Genomic DNA, 13,832 nt, shown 5'->3' on the forward strand with positions numbered 1-13,832 from the left:
TGTGCACAGACATGTATATGAGAATGCATATCTATTCAGACCTGTAATTCGGCCTACCTGCATAACTATTAATTTAACTTAAATGATATGCAAATGTTTGAAATTAAAATCAATGTGAAAATCTTCAACCAGGAAATAATCATAATCAAACCTTTTGTTTCAATCTGACGCGAAACAAGTTGCATAATAAACTCACAAAGTCAAGAGAAGCTCTCTCTCTCTCTCTCTCTCTCTCTCTCTCTCTCTCTCTCTCTCTCTCTCTCTCTCATCATAGAATAACTTTTAGCAGGTGAGGAAAACCTGTTTGACAGGAGATGATGGTAGCAGAGAATATAAAGAGACATTTATGAATAACCAATTGTCATTTTATCACACATATAGTATGTTTCTTCACATAAACCTTTAAACATACACATATTGCATTCCTCTCGAAATAGTCATCACCTCAGTAAACAATAAATGAATTGAAAGATTACAATAAATTCAATGGCAAATATTGCAAATTAAACTAATTATTTCCAATAGGTTTACTTGTATTTTGTGCTAAAATTCAAAGTGTCACATCTGTATTTACAATACAGCTTGATTCTGCATCTCTATTTACAGCTCATTAGTCCATGTCAATGTTTACTCTTGCTATGGCAACAAGAGACTGCTAACGTTAGCAGCTGTTAGCTAGCTAAGCCAAATCATCTGAACAATAATAACCCATAATATCACAATTCGGCCTATTTAAACAAAATCAACCACACCTACTCACAGTGGTGTGCCCAGAGTTGAAGTCACAGCCCTTCAACTCTGGGCTAATATGTTGTCACATTTATGCAGTTAATTAGGTCACATCACATTCAATGTAAAAACGTTTTCTACTTTGTTTTGGAAATGTCTCAAAATGTAGCCTAGCTAGCCCCAGGCTAACGTTACTTAGCATATATGCCTCCACTCGCTCGTCTCCTCGCGCAGCAGCACCTGCTGGGGTGTGGACCCCGGCACCAAATAGGTCTGTCAATTTTGAACATTTAACATTTAACCCGGTCGTTTTCAGCTCCGTACCGGCTCCCGCGACTCTGGCCCATGCCATGAGGTCCCGCCCACCCTGGTATGTGTTGTGATTGACAGCACTGTCAGGGCTCTCTGAGCCTGTCAGCCCATGATTGATTGACAATGACAAACGTAGACCAATAATATGCGTCGATGCTGGCAACACACTGCTAGCTCTCTGTAGCCCATTGGCCGGCCCAATTGGAGGGCATTTAGAGAGAGAGGAAAAAAGAAAACATAGCGGACCGTACCGGCCCACATTGGGTCAACGGCCCACCGGGACGATGCCCGGTATGCCAGATGGCCAGTCCACCCCTGTGCATGACAGTGGTAGGCCTACCGTAACACTTCAATAGCCCAGGCTTTTATTTGTTAATTTATCACTGAACTTTCGAACTAAACTCTTGCTCAGCAAACATGGGAAATATTATAACATTTATTATTTAAACCAGTATAAATATTCCTACCGTACGTAGGCATACACATTACAAGGCTATCGAAAATGTTTCGGGGCTGATTACTGCGGGATAACAATATTGCTTATATAAAAGTTCCGTGCAGCGCCGTCCGGCAGCCTGAGCTGTGCGCCTGCAACTCACTCAACAGACGCAATCGATCACGGAATCGAAGGACACTTTCCGTACTCAACGGCAGCCATCTTAGCTACGTAGCGGAAGAGGCGGAGCCAGGCTGAGCCAAAGTCGGCGCATTTTCCAAATAGCATGCATGAATAGTCATTTTGTAGTTTTTATAGCTGCTAGGCGTAAAGACTTCACATTGAAAAACGGGATGTTTATTGCGGGGGAGGAGCCGCGGCGGCAGTCGTGATCGTAATTTCCGGTAAGTGCACCACGGAGTACTCGATTTGGAACAGCACTCACATCTGAAAAATGAACGTACTCAGTGAGTACGGATAGTATACTTCCTTTAAGTATTCTCATGGAAGTACGGCCCATGGGTACTCGTAGGATGCTAAGAGCATCGTTAGCCTACTATAGCCTCAGTTGCGTCGCCAGCGGACATTCCGTGTATTGGATGTGTTTTATTAATACACATCACGGAATGCCCAGCTGGCACAAATTCGCAACCAAAAACAGTTTACCGCCGATATATTACTCATAGACTACTGTTAGATTTAAACAGCAAAGATAGAGACATGTTAGAAGTCAACAACAACCTAATTCATTGCAACAATTTAAAATTCCAAAAATAGATGCGCAGCCGAAATGTACCGATCAATCGCAACGTCACAAATCATATAGGACTAATAAAATCGAATGATTCCATTGCTGTTGTGTGAGAGGTCGCTTTCACACCATCCACCACCATCACCTTCCTACACCACCACCACCATCGCACCTTCCACCGCCACCATCACACCTCTTTAATTTTAATTAATGTCCTCATATTGATTAATGACATGGGCTACTGTAGACATGATTCATGCTGAGACCAGCGGCGGGTGTCGGATAATTTCTGCATGCGTTTTTTGTTGCGATTGTTTGCATTAAGCACTGTATAGGCGCTTCGGTGAGTTCAATATTTATTACCGTGTATACAGACAGTAACATCCCTGACCATAGTTAATCGCGTTTGTAATCTACACTCCATCATGAACTCATTATTGCAGGCGGGTGTCATAAAAAAATTAAAACATTCGGGAGTATGCAATAATACAAATTATTCTAAAGAGGACTAGACTCCGTGCGCAGCCCCGCCTTCTCCAGTGAACCAAGAAAGCCCGCGCCGTGACGACCGGGGGTTGAGCAAGCCCCTCGGTTTTACACAGGAAACTTTAAGAAGGTGAACCGGCTTGGCAGTGTAAAAAGACCTATAGCCTACATCATCCTGCCTATTGCCCAACAATAATGGCATGATCTAGATTCTAGACCAAGCTGCGACCGAACCGGCTTGGCAGCGTAAAAAGACCTATAGCCTATCATCCTGCCCATTGCCCAACAATATGGGCATGATCTTAACCAAGCTCTCCTAATCGGGTCAGCAGTAGCCGTGTGTCAATGCCTAGCCTCTGCGTTTGAATGATATTGAATGATATTGAATGAATGGAACGTTGCATTTTTTTATTTCTGCAAATAGCCTATTCTAAGCTAGAGAATGCGCGCCAATCAATTAAACCTTATGCGGAATCAGATAAAGTCGGCTCTCTTTGCTGCGCAAAACATGTTTCAGAAATCAGCACCTAATTGTCACACAAGCTATTTTAATTTTTTGTAATATGGAAGGGGGGAAAATGCCTTGAAAAAATGTACGCACAGCTTTCAGGATTAGGATCTATAGGCCTATGTCGGCCTAGGTCTAATCAATTGTATTTTAATATCTTTTGCATTCAAATTATTGCTGTCTATTGTTTTCGTAGGCTTCTCTGCTGTTGGCCTTGATGGGGAGATATTTTAACACTTTTTAACCCTTCCTGCGACATTCCTGCGTCTCCCTCAGTACGGAGCCCATTTCAGCACCGTGTCAGTAGACATTTACAATCCTGCGAACGAAAAGTGAAGACGCGTTCATGTTAAGAGGAGTTTCGGGAAACGCTCCAAAGAAATTCACGATGGTTCGCAAGATCCATCGTGAGAATGATCGTATGAGCGAAGATCCATCGTTATCGGGAAACACACACACACACACACACACACACACACACACACACACACACACACACACACACACACACACACACACACACACACACACACACACACACACACACACACACACACACACACTTTTAAGGAGTTTTTCCACGCACTCCGTATCCTTGCTTGCCCCAACAAGTTTGTGCAGCATGCTTGTTGTTTTGTTTCTGGTGTAGATCCAGTATGGTGTTGTTGCTAGACAGCAGGTGAAAAAACGACAACGTTTGCCAAGCCAAAAGAGCGTTAATCGCGCGATAAAACAATTAACCCCTTTAAAATTGGTTTGCGTTAACGCCGTTAATAACGCTTTAAACTGACAGCACAAATATATATATATATATATATACGTGTGTGTGTGTGTGTGTGTCTGTGTGTGTGTGTGTGTGTGTGTGTCTGTGTGTGTGTGTTCTTCAGATCCTGTTCTTCGGATAATGTGTTTCACTCATCATCGTTAAAACATAATACTTTAGTGCACGAGGCGCGTGCACGTTGACCCAGATAGCTTTAGCAGGTAACAGAGCAGTGTCCGTTGACCTGGGCATTGGGTGGGTGTGCGTGCATGATTGATGGGACTTCTCCTGAGCTGGAGGGCTGTAACAATATAGGACCCCCTGCTAAGCCCGCCTCCACCAGGGTCAACTAGGGACCCCGCCCAGCCCAGAAACACTAGACCCAATCACCTTGATGTGTTTGTGTGCTGGTGATTGTGCATGGGCTTTTGTGTGTGTGCGTGTGTGTGTGACCATGTATTATATGTGTGTGTATATCTGTCTTCAGATGAATGTGTGTGTGTGTGTGTGTGTGTGTTTTGATATGTATAATATTTGTGTATATGCTTGTGTGTGCGCTTGTATGAAGGTAGAATGTCACAAAATGCAAGCTTGTAGACTTAAAATTAATCTTACTTCTTAGCCGCCTGTGGGGGGTAGTCGCTGTTCTTCGGACCCCAAGAGAGGTGGACCCCGTGGACTCCTGACTTCTCAGCGGGGTCAGGTCGGCTGGGTCTGGGATCCCTGGGCCCTGGGACACACACAACTCAAATATATGGATTTCGTTGTGGATGTTATGAAGGCGACCCTGATGACTGCGCTGACAATGTTTTTGTTCATATTGTCAGTGATTCATGCGGAGATTGGGGGGGGGGGGGGGGTAGGAGCTCATCACAATGTCCCTAATACGGCGTTCTTCTGTCTTGGCTCCGCTCTGACATGTGTCTGTAAGTCTGTCTCCGTCAGGCTTGTTGTTGGCGCCCAGATTCCTTCAAAGGTATTCATTAAGCATATCTTACTTCATCTTCTTATATGCCGCCTGGTCCCATTCACACCAGCTACTCAGTGTCCGTCGTGATGGTGTCTGAATGTAGGTGTGTTTATTGATTCCTTCATCACATGTACATTCTTCAAAGGGTTAGTGTGTCAAATCTTAACTCATCTTAAGGCTGGACCAGAGTTTAGAGGTTTGCACACAATACTTTCCAAAGGGAAAATGCCGTAACCCAGAGAAGTTATTGAGACCACGAAACAACAAATATTGTTTTAGCGCAACACAAATCAATAAACTCCTTTTTTTTAAGACTCTCCCAGTCTTCAGAATAAGAGTACGTTATCCTAAAAGGATGAGAGTTATAGGAGGTTATTCTGAGGTGGTGGAGGGGGGCTGGACCTGCTGTGTCCGTGCTGTCCGGGGCCGGTAGGGGCCTGTGTCCGTCTCCGGCCCCAGACGGGGTCCCTCTCTGGGGGGACACGACGGAGGGCAGTTTGGTGGAGCCCGCGGGGCTCAGGCGTGCTGACATCAGAGACACACTGCTACCAGGTCTCTGGGCCCATGGGGCGTGTGTGGAAGAAAATCACACAACGTTTGTTGGGTCAACATGCATTCGATGAGTTAATACGAAGATATTGATAGAAAGCTTTAAGAAACGTACAAAAATGAGAACCTGTTTTTTTGTGTGATAGTGATTTTGATTATGAGTGTGTGACTGAAATACAAATCTCTCTCTCTCTCGCTCTCGCTCTCGCTCTCGCTCTCTCTCTCTCTCTCTCTCTCTCTCTCGCTCTCTACTCACGTTGGACAGGGCCAGCAGGAGTCTTCCGGTAGAGTCCAGGGTCCTCACAAAGTCCCTGTTGAACTTCATGCCCACCTGCAGGATGAACCAGGGACTCTAGAAACGCTGTAATGTCAAAGATGCGTTAAGGTCCTAGAAGACACCGTCGGTCAGGCCTCACCTTGTGGTTCCTGATTGACAGCGTGCCGACCCCCTGCAGGGCGAGGTGGGCGGGACCTCCCGAGGCCAGCGCTCGGGGGAGAAGGAGGAGGGTCTCGCGGACACACCCCTCCACCACCTCCCGCTCAAACGGGCCGACCTGCGAGACGGCCGCGTAGTTCAGCGCCACCACGGCGATGTGTGTTGCTGTGCGCAGACCCACACGCACCAGACGCACACACGCATACACACACGCGTACACACACACACACACACACACACACACACGCATGAAGGAATGTACCTCCTCGCTTGATGTCAAACTTAAGGTGCTTGAGTCAACCTGTTCTATTTCATGTAGGCTACGCCGTCTAGGCTTCGCCTTATGGGCTTGTCCCGTGCGCGCGCACGGGACAAGCCCGGGCTCCTCCCGCCAGCAGGCTAAGAGGAAGCGGGGTCTAGGCCGGACCCAGCGTTCCATGGGGCCGCCTCCGACTCCAGCCCCGGTGCAGCAGCCGCAGCCGCCGCGCACGGGGAGAGCAGCAGCGCCACGGACCGGGAAGGTCCTGACGCTTGCTCCTACTTTTTCTTTCCCTATTAAAGAAAAGAGTAAAGACCGTTCGGCCGAACGGCAGTACATGGTACCTAAAGAGCGATATTCCCCAGGCCACCTGCGTCCTACGCTTGTGGTGCGCTCCTCCATGTTGCCTCTTTCCCCCTCTCAGCCCGGTGGCTGTAGGGTGGCGGTCGGACGGCGTGTTCACATGGCCTCTGGTTCACCTGCTTCTAAGAAGCGGCGTCCCTTGGAGCCTCGTGGACGGATCAGAGACTCGTTGCACGGTCTCCTGGTTCCCCACATTATAGGTGAGGAGATGGGTCCGCGGGCTACAGCCTGCGGACAGCGCATGCGCACAGGTGCTGCGGCCGGACGGCTCGCTCCCTGTTCAGCGGGCACGAGCGCGACGTCTAGACAGCTCGTTGTTTTTACAACTGCTAGTTGTGGTACGTCTCCTACGCTCGCTGAGCCTCCTCCCTTTCGTGGGAAGCCCCCCTTGGTTCACACGCAGTGTGAAGGCGGTAGGGGCAGAGGAATACGGGTTATTCCTGGACGGTCTTCCTCAGCTGTCGGCTCGCCCTCTCTCCAACCGCTATGCGTGTTGGCAAGAGCGGTGCGTTCTGCCATCGTGGTTGGACACCACGTTGAGATGGGGCCATCCCATACAGTTCAAGCGTCGTCCCCCACCCTTTATGGGGTTGGTGGAGACCACGCTACGGGACCCGGCTGCGAGCACGGCTCTGGCAGCAGAGGTGGCACGTCTCTTGGTAAAGGGGGCCATCACTGTCGTTCCCCCCCACGAGTCTCACCTAGGTTTTTATTCCCGCTACTTCCTGGTTTCCAAGAAGTCAGGGGAAATGAGACCTATTCTGGATCTTCGCGTGTTCAACAGATTCGTTGCCACGAGGAAGTTCAGAATGCTCACGGTCGGAGCATTGTTCCGGTGTGTGAGAGAGGACGATTGGTTCACATCCCTGGATCTCAAGGATGCTTACTTCCACGTCCCTGTTCGGCAGGCGCACAGGAAGTTTCTCCGCTTTGCCTTTATGGGGATGGCGTACGAGTACCAGTGTCTGCCGTTCGGCTATTCCCTGGCTCCGCGCACCTTCTCGAAGTGTGTGGAGACGGCGTTGGAACCGCTCAGACGTCAGGAAAAGAGGATTCTCTTCTACCTAGACGATCTGCTTATTCTGAGCAACTCAGAAGAGACCGCGAGAAGGGACACCATGCTGGTGATAAACCATTTCTCCTTCCTGGGTTTTGCCATCAACTGGGAGAAGAGCTCCCCGCTCCCCAGCCGGCAGACAGTCTACTTGGGGCTTTGCCTAGACTCAGCCACCATGACTGCGATGCTTTCGCCTCCTCGGCGAGACGCCATCCTGTCGGCGCTCTCCCGTTTTCACGTTCGCAGAAACGTGACCGCACTGTCCACCATGCGCCTGTTGGGGCTGATGGCAGCTGCCCACCCCGTGGTCCCCCTGGGTCTGCTTTTTATGCGCAGACTCCAGCGGTGGTTTGCTCGCCAACGGTTGGACCCCAGGCGACACAAGCTCAGGGTGCTCCTCGTCCCCCGTTCGGTGTCGCCAGACCTGGAATATTGGAAAGGACCCTCCGCCCTTCTCAAGGGTGTTCCACTGGGCAGGGTGGCGTCCTACGTAGTGGTCTTCACGGACGCCTCGTTGACGGGTTGGGGAGGAACGTGCCTCTCTCACTCGGTCGGAGACGAGTGGCGCACGCCCCCTACAGCACACATAAATGTGTTGGAGAAAGTGCTGTGAGGAAAGTGCTGTTGCATTTCTTTCACCTGGTGCGCGGCCGCCACGTTCTGATCAGGACAGACAGCGTGTCGGCGGCGGCGTACATCAACAGACAGGGGGGAGTCCGCTCCCCTGCTCTCCACCGAAATACGGTCGAGCTCTGGCTTTGGGTTCATCAGTATCTCCGCAGTCTGAGAGCCCTGCATATCGCGGGCGCCCAGAACTTTGGGGCGGACCTCATGTCTCGAGGCGGTCCCCGCCGAGACGAGTGGCGGTTACATCCCGACATTGTCAGACTGATCTGGCAGAGGTTCGGGACAGCGCAGGTGGACCTCTTCGCGTCCCGGGAGAACACGCACTGCAGGTGGTGGTTCTCCCTCAGCCCTCGGGATCTTCCCCCGTTGGGGGTAGATGCGTTGGCACACACACCTTGGCCGCGGGCTCTCTTGTATGCGTTTCCCCCGCTCCAGCTGATCCTTCCTCTTCTGGAACGGGTCAGACAGGAGAGACTGTCCCTGATATTAGTGGCCCCGGAGAACCGTTCAGCTCTGTGGTTTCCAGAGCTTGCCGCGCTCTCGCGGTCGGCGCCTTGGCCAGTACCATTCAGGCCGGATGCGCTTTCACAGGCCCACGGGACGGTGCACCACCCGCCCGATGTCTCGGGACGGCTGTTGGTTTGGCTCCTGAGAGGTTGATCCTGCAGGGCAAAGGTTTGCCTGAGACGGTTATCAACACTATTCAGAGTGCTCGTGCGCCTTCTACTTCTTCCCTCTATGCGGCGAAGTGGTGCGCCTTCTCTAATTGGTGTGAGACGAACCACGCTGTCCCATCTCAATGCGAGGTGGGAAGCGTGCTTTCGTTTCTGCAAAACTTATTGGAAAAAGGTTTGGCCTTCTCCACTATCAAGGTCTATGCGGCAGCCGTTTCGGCTGGCCATGCAGGCTGTGATGGTGGACCGATCTTCAGCCATCCACTGGTCAAGAGATTCTTGCGTGGGGCTAGACGGGTTAGGCCTGTTTCACGCGTGCTTACACCACGCTGGGATCTCCCCACCGTGTTGCGCGGATTGTCCAGGGATCCTTTCGAGCCTCTCTCCCAGGCCCCTTTGGATGCCCTGTCATTTAAGACGGCGCTCTTGTTGGCATTGGTTTCTGCCAAGCGGGCCGGTGAGCTAACCGCTCTGTCTGTCAGCCCGAGTTGCTTGTTGCTAAACGAGGACAACTCCTTCGCGTTGCTCAGACCTAATCCTGCGTTCCTCCCGAAGAACATTAATAGTTCTTTTCGGTCGAGGGATATTGTGCTTAAGGATTTTCACCCCCCGCCTCATTCTAGTGAGGCGGAGGCGGAGTTGCATCTCCTGTGCCCGGTTCGGGCGTTGGCTATGTACGTGAATCGCTCGGCAGCGTTCCGCTCCACACAACAGTTGTTTGTGTGTTATAGCGACGCTAGCAGGGGCCGCGCTCTCTCTAAGCAGCGGTTTTCTCGCTGGGTATGTGAGGGTGTTTGCCTAGCCTACTCTCGGCAGGGCTTGGCGCCACCGTTGGGCGTTAAAGCTCACTCCACACGGAGCGTGGCCGCTTCAACGGCTCTACTCAAGGGCGTTTCGGTGGAAGACATCTGCGCGGCTGCGTCTTGGTCTTCCCCCGGCCCCTTTGTCCGTTTTTATATGTTAGACATGTCCAGGGGCTCACTCGGCAACTCTGTGCTAGAGTCCGGGACCCCTTTTACGGCTTAAGAATATAGACATGTTCTTTAAAGCGGCGTGGTTGGATTTCCTCTCGCCGGCTGGCGAGTTGTTCTTGATTACCAGTCTCTTACTCTCCCACCTTTTTTCAAATGAAAAACAGGCTAGGGGGTTTTTCTATTGGCTCGCCAATTGTCTGGTGGTTTTGTTTACCAGTGAGGCACTCCCGCCGTTTTCTTCAAATAAGAAACGGCCGAGAGAGTCCCATTATTGGAGAGCCGAATTCCGTAGCTCCGCCCCTGGTGGTAGCGGACCTAATGGAAACCGTGTTGCTCTGGTTTTCTTTTCCTTTTCATGGGTTCCATGAAGCACGGAATAGAGCCGGAGTCTTTACAGACTCACTTTTTTCTCCCTTGATCATTGCCTTGCTTGATCTAGGAGGAATTAGTTTTTATAAAGCTGTTGTGTTTTACACTTCCTTGGCTTTTTGAGTCTTAATGTGCTCTGGTGACTTAGGTCGTTTTGACTGGGGTCCAGCAGGAGTACATTGATCGGGCTCCGCTCGCAGCTTCACCTTAGCCCATAAGGCGAAGCCTAGACGGCGTAGCCTACATGAAATAGAACGATAGTTATGTTATTATAACTCTAGTTCTATGATTGTAGGCGTAGCCGTCTAGTTTCCCACCTGCTGTACCCTCCAAATGCTGAAAGAAAAGCGTGGAGGATGAGCGACGGTATACACCGCGTTATATAGACACGATACCGTGGGAAGTGTGGGCGGTGCCCACGCTGATAGGTGCATAGTTTGAATTTTCAGCGCGCGCGGGCGCGCGCACGGACCAAGCCCATAAGGCGAAGCCTAGACGGCTACGCCTACAATCATAGAACTAGAGTTATAATAACATAACTATCGTTCACCAACATGAATCCTATCAGTCACCACCATCACCCACCCACGGCGGATGTGGACTACCCTCACCATGTCTGTTTTTTGGGGATGACGTGTGTATGATGCGTGCAGTGACATTGTCGCGTGCATTCTGTTTTTGGCATCCTGCTGTTTTTATCTTGGTCTTTGTCTTGGTGTGTGTGTGTGGGCGGGTGTATCTTGGCATGTGCCTTGATGGGAGTTTCTTGGCGTGTGTGTGTGTGTGTCTTTGTGTGTGTGTGTCGTCTTGATGTGTATCTTGGTGGTTGCCTTGATGTGTATCTTGGTGTGTGTCTTAGTGTGTGTCTTGGTGTGTATCTTGATGTGTATCTTGGTGGGTGCCTTGATGTGTATCTTGGTGTGTGTCTTGCTGTGCTCTCTGACCTGTGGCCAGGGGTCTCTTATGCCTCAGGTTCTGGGTCTGGACCAGCTTCTCAGCCAGGAGGAAGATGGGTCTCTGGATCACCGCCATCTTGTTTCCCAGGTCCAGCTGTAGCTGGGAGAAAGAGAAGGTGCCCAGGCCGGCCACGTGGACACCCTACAGCCACCCATAGATCAATCAGTCACTCACATTGACCATTCATCGACTATCAATAATATAGCAATGATATACTGTTATTGCTGGTGCAGACAGACAGACAAACAGACAGTCGGTCAGGCAGACAGTGAGACAGGCAGGCAGACAGACAGTGAGAAAGACAGGATAGACAAACAGAAAGACATCAAACAGGTAGACACACAGACAGTGAGACAGACAGTCAACAAGTAGACGGACAGACGGGACAGTTCACCTTCTGTGAAGTCATTTGATGTTCTATGTACTCCGCAACGTAACCCCAAATGCTGTTGATATCTTAAACAATGTCAGAAACAAACAAGTCTATGAAAATGAATGGCAACATTGTACTCAGCACTTTTTTTACTTAGCCTCGCTTCCTATTTTTTACCCCCAGAAATAACCACAGCCACCCGACTCAAACTTTGTGCCGACCGTTTCTGCTGAGCCCCGACAGCGTGGGCAAGAGGTTCCTCTCCGCGTCAGACGCCAGATGCAGCAAATCCGTCATCTCATCAATAGAGAAATCAGCTGATAAAAATCTCCTTCTGCACTAAACGTAAAACACCACCCTGTGACACAAAATTCTGCTGTAAAGGGTTCAGCTTGGAAAGCCTTTGTGACCAGCCTAACAAGTAAGTGGCGGGGGTGGTGGTTGCTATAACAATTTCACAATACAAGGTGAGCCCCCCCCCCCCCCTCCACACACACACACACACACACACATGGCACGAGGCCGTCCCTTGGGCTGGTGTTGATTACTGATTGTCACAAGAGAATGAAAATCTCTAGGAAGGCAGAGGTAAGGTTGATCAGCGCCTTGCGAAATACGAGGCACGCGAGGTCGCGTGTTCCTGTGAGTCATCCCAGCACATCAGTGTATATCTCAGAGATTGATAAACATTGATGCCATAATATCCATCCTCGAGTAGTCAGTGTTACAGGCCAGTACACCTTCAGTCAAAATAGGCACCTTTAATTTGATATTGTTTCTACACACAATTTTGTTTCCAAGCTTGCTCTTCTGCATCTTAATGTGGCCTTACCATTTCCTAAGAGCACTTTGGTATCTTTGTGGACTCTGAATTATTTGAATATGTTTTCTAATAGTTTTATTTGAGTATTTTATTTATAGAATTAAATTAGAAATACACTGTGCTCAACATCACAGTGTTACTGTCTGGCTGATAGACTGTTTCCACATCCTGCAGTACAGTACTGAAACCCTATTTCAGTATTAGAGAGGAAGACAAACCACTTGCTTATAAATGAAACTTACAAAGGGAAACAGACTTGATCCCTAAGACCACCAAATCTTCGGAGACGACTTGCTGGTTGTTTCTCTATCTCTTTTTCAGTCAAGTCAATTCAATGTATTTTTATTGCCCTTAATTTTAGTGACAGCCTGGGATAAGAGTGTGAGGGGTGCCATCTTTGACCTACATTGTAGACATAGTCGCATGACAACCAAGCTTTTGAAGTGCAATTTCCTCTCTTCCTCTTTCCTCTTAACCACAGGTCATTATGTCTTTAAGCACGCCTTTAGCCTTGTTTTTGCTCTTTTTTTTAGTTTCTGTCTATTTCCTGGAAGATGGAGAAATGGAATAAATTCTGGACTTTCCAGATCGATTAGTGATTCCCTGGAAAAAATACACAATTATTATGGCAACCGTTCATTTCGGGAATTTTTTGCCATTTCTATTCTGAAAGCCGACAGCACAACAAGACCGTTTGTCCAGGTAGCTGACTAATATGGTGACCAGATTTCCTGAAACTAAAGTACTTTCCGTGTGACTGTAGTGCAGTTAGGTGAGGTCAGTGACGCAGATAATAGGCTCAATTTCAACACGTAGGACCAGTGGCGGCTGGTGATGACATTTGTGGTTGGGGGACGGGGGGGGTTTGGGGGTCCTCCCCCCGAAGAAATTGATTTGTTCGATGTGATTTCCTGTATTCTGGTGCATTTTGGGGATGGCCACTATAAAAATGAGTTCAGTTTGATTTGCAGAGTCTGGACAAGCTTACCCTGCATGACCTACTTTATGTCATTCCACCAACCATTGTTATCTGTCCTATGGGTGTTATTCTGATATTGAGGCAAATCATCTAATGCTCACAACAATGGTAATGGGGGGAAAAAATCATATATGTTTTTTGTAGGCTTAGATATACATTTGAGAGAAAATATGATAAGACATTGAATGAGTGTCTTGTGGGACTATCTATATTTTTATGAATTAGCCTGAAGCTTCAAAAAACAAAACAAAACGTGTGTGTGTGTGTGTGTGTGTGTGTGTGTGTGTGTGTGTGTGTGTGTGTGTGTGTGTGTGTGTGTGTGTGTGTGTGTGGGGGGGGGGGGGTCTGGTCTGTCTGTCTGTCTGTCTGTCTGTCTGTCTGTCCGTCCGTCCGTCCGTCCGTCCGCCCGCCCGCGTGCGTTTGTGCGTGCGTGCGTG

The 13,832-nt window shown here is 49.2% G+C and overlaps 1 protein-coding gene and 1 long non-coding RNA gene across 3 annotated transcripts in view; one reads left to right on the forward strand and one right to left on the reverse strand.

Annotated features, from left to right (window-relative positions):
* The window catches only part of LOC115558501 (coiled-coil domain-containing protein 81-like), a 19,174-nt gene extending 7,248 nt beyond the window's left edge, over window positions 1-11,926 (reverse strand). Inside the window, exons 1-7 of one of the 2 annotated variants that reach the window (XM_030376685.1) lie at window positions 11,815-11,926; window positions 11,615-11,676; window positions 11,208-11,361; window positions 5,921-6,105; window positions 5,761-5,835; window positions 5,358-5,511; window positions 4,601-4,715 (exon numbers count right to left, since the gene is read on the reverse strand). In XM_030376685.1, coding sequence (XP_030232545.1) covers window positions 4,601-4,715; window positions 5,358-5,511; window positions 5,761-5,835; window positions 5,921-6,105; window positions 11,208-11,361; window positions 11,615-11,676; window positions 11,815-11,890 — 821 coding nt within the window. In that variant the 5' untranslated portion in view covers window positions 11,891-11,926. Of the gene's footprint in view, window positions 1-4,600; window positions 4,716-5,357; window positions 5,512-5,760; window positions 5,866-5,920; window positions 6,106-11,207; window positions 11,362-11,614; window positions 11,677-11,814 lie in introns of both variants that reach the window. The other variant, XM_030376686.1, reaches the window with a different exon arrangement.
* Window positions 10,820-13,648, forward strand: LOC115558550 (uncharacterized). Its single transcript, XR_003979339.1, has 2 exons — window positions 10,820-11,335; window positions 11,777-13,648. It is a non-coding gene; the product is annotated as an uncharacterized LOC115558550 (long non-coding RNA).
* The last annotated feature ends 184 nt before the right edge of the window (window positions 13,649-13,832 follow it).

Source organism: Gadus morhua, chromosome 14 (assembly GCF_902167405.1).
Source record: "Gadus morhua chromosome 14, gadMor3.0, whole genome shotgun sequence".
NCBI lineage: Eukaryota > Metazoa > Chordata > Actinopteri > Gadiformes > Gadidae > Gadus > Gadus morhua.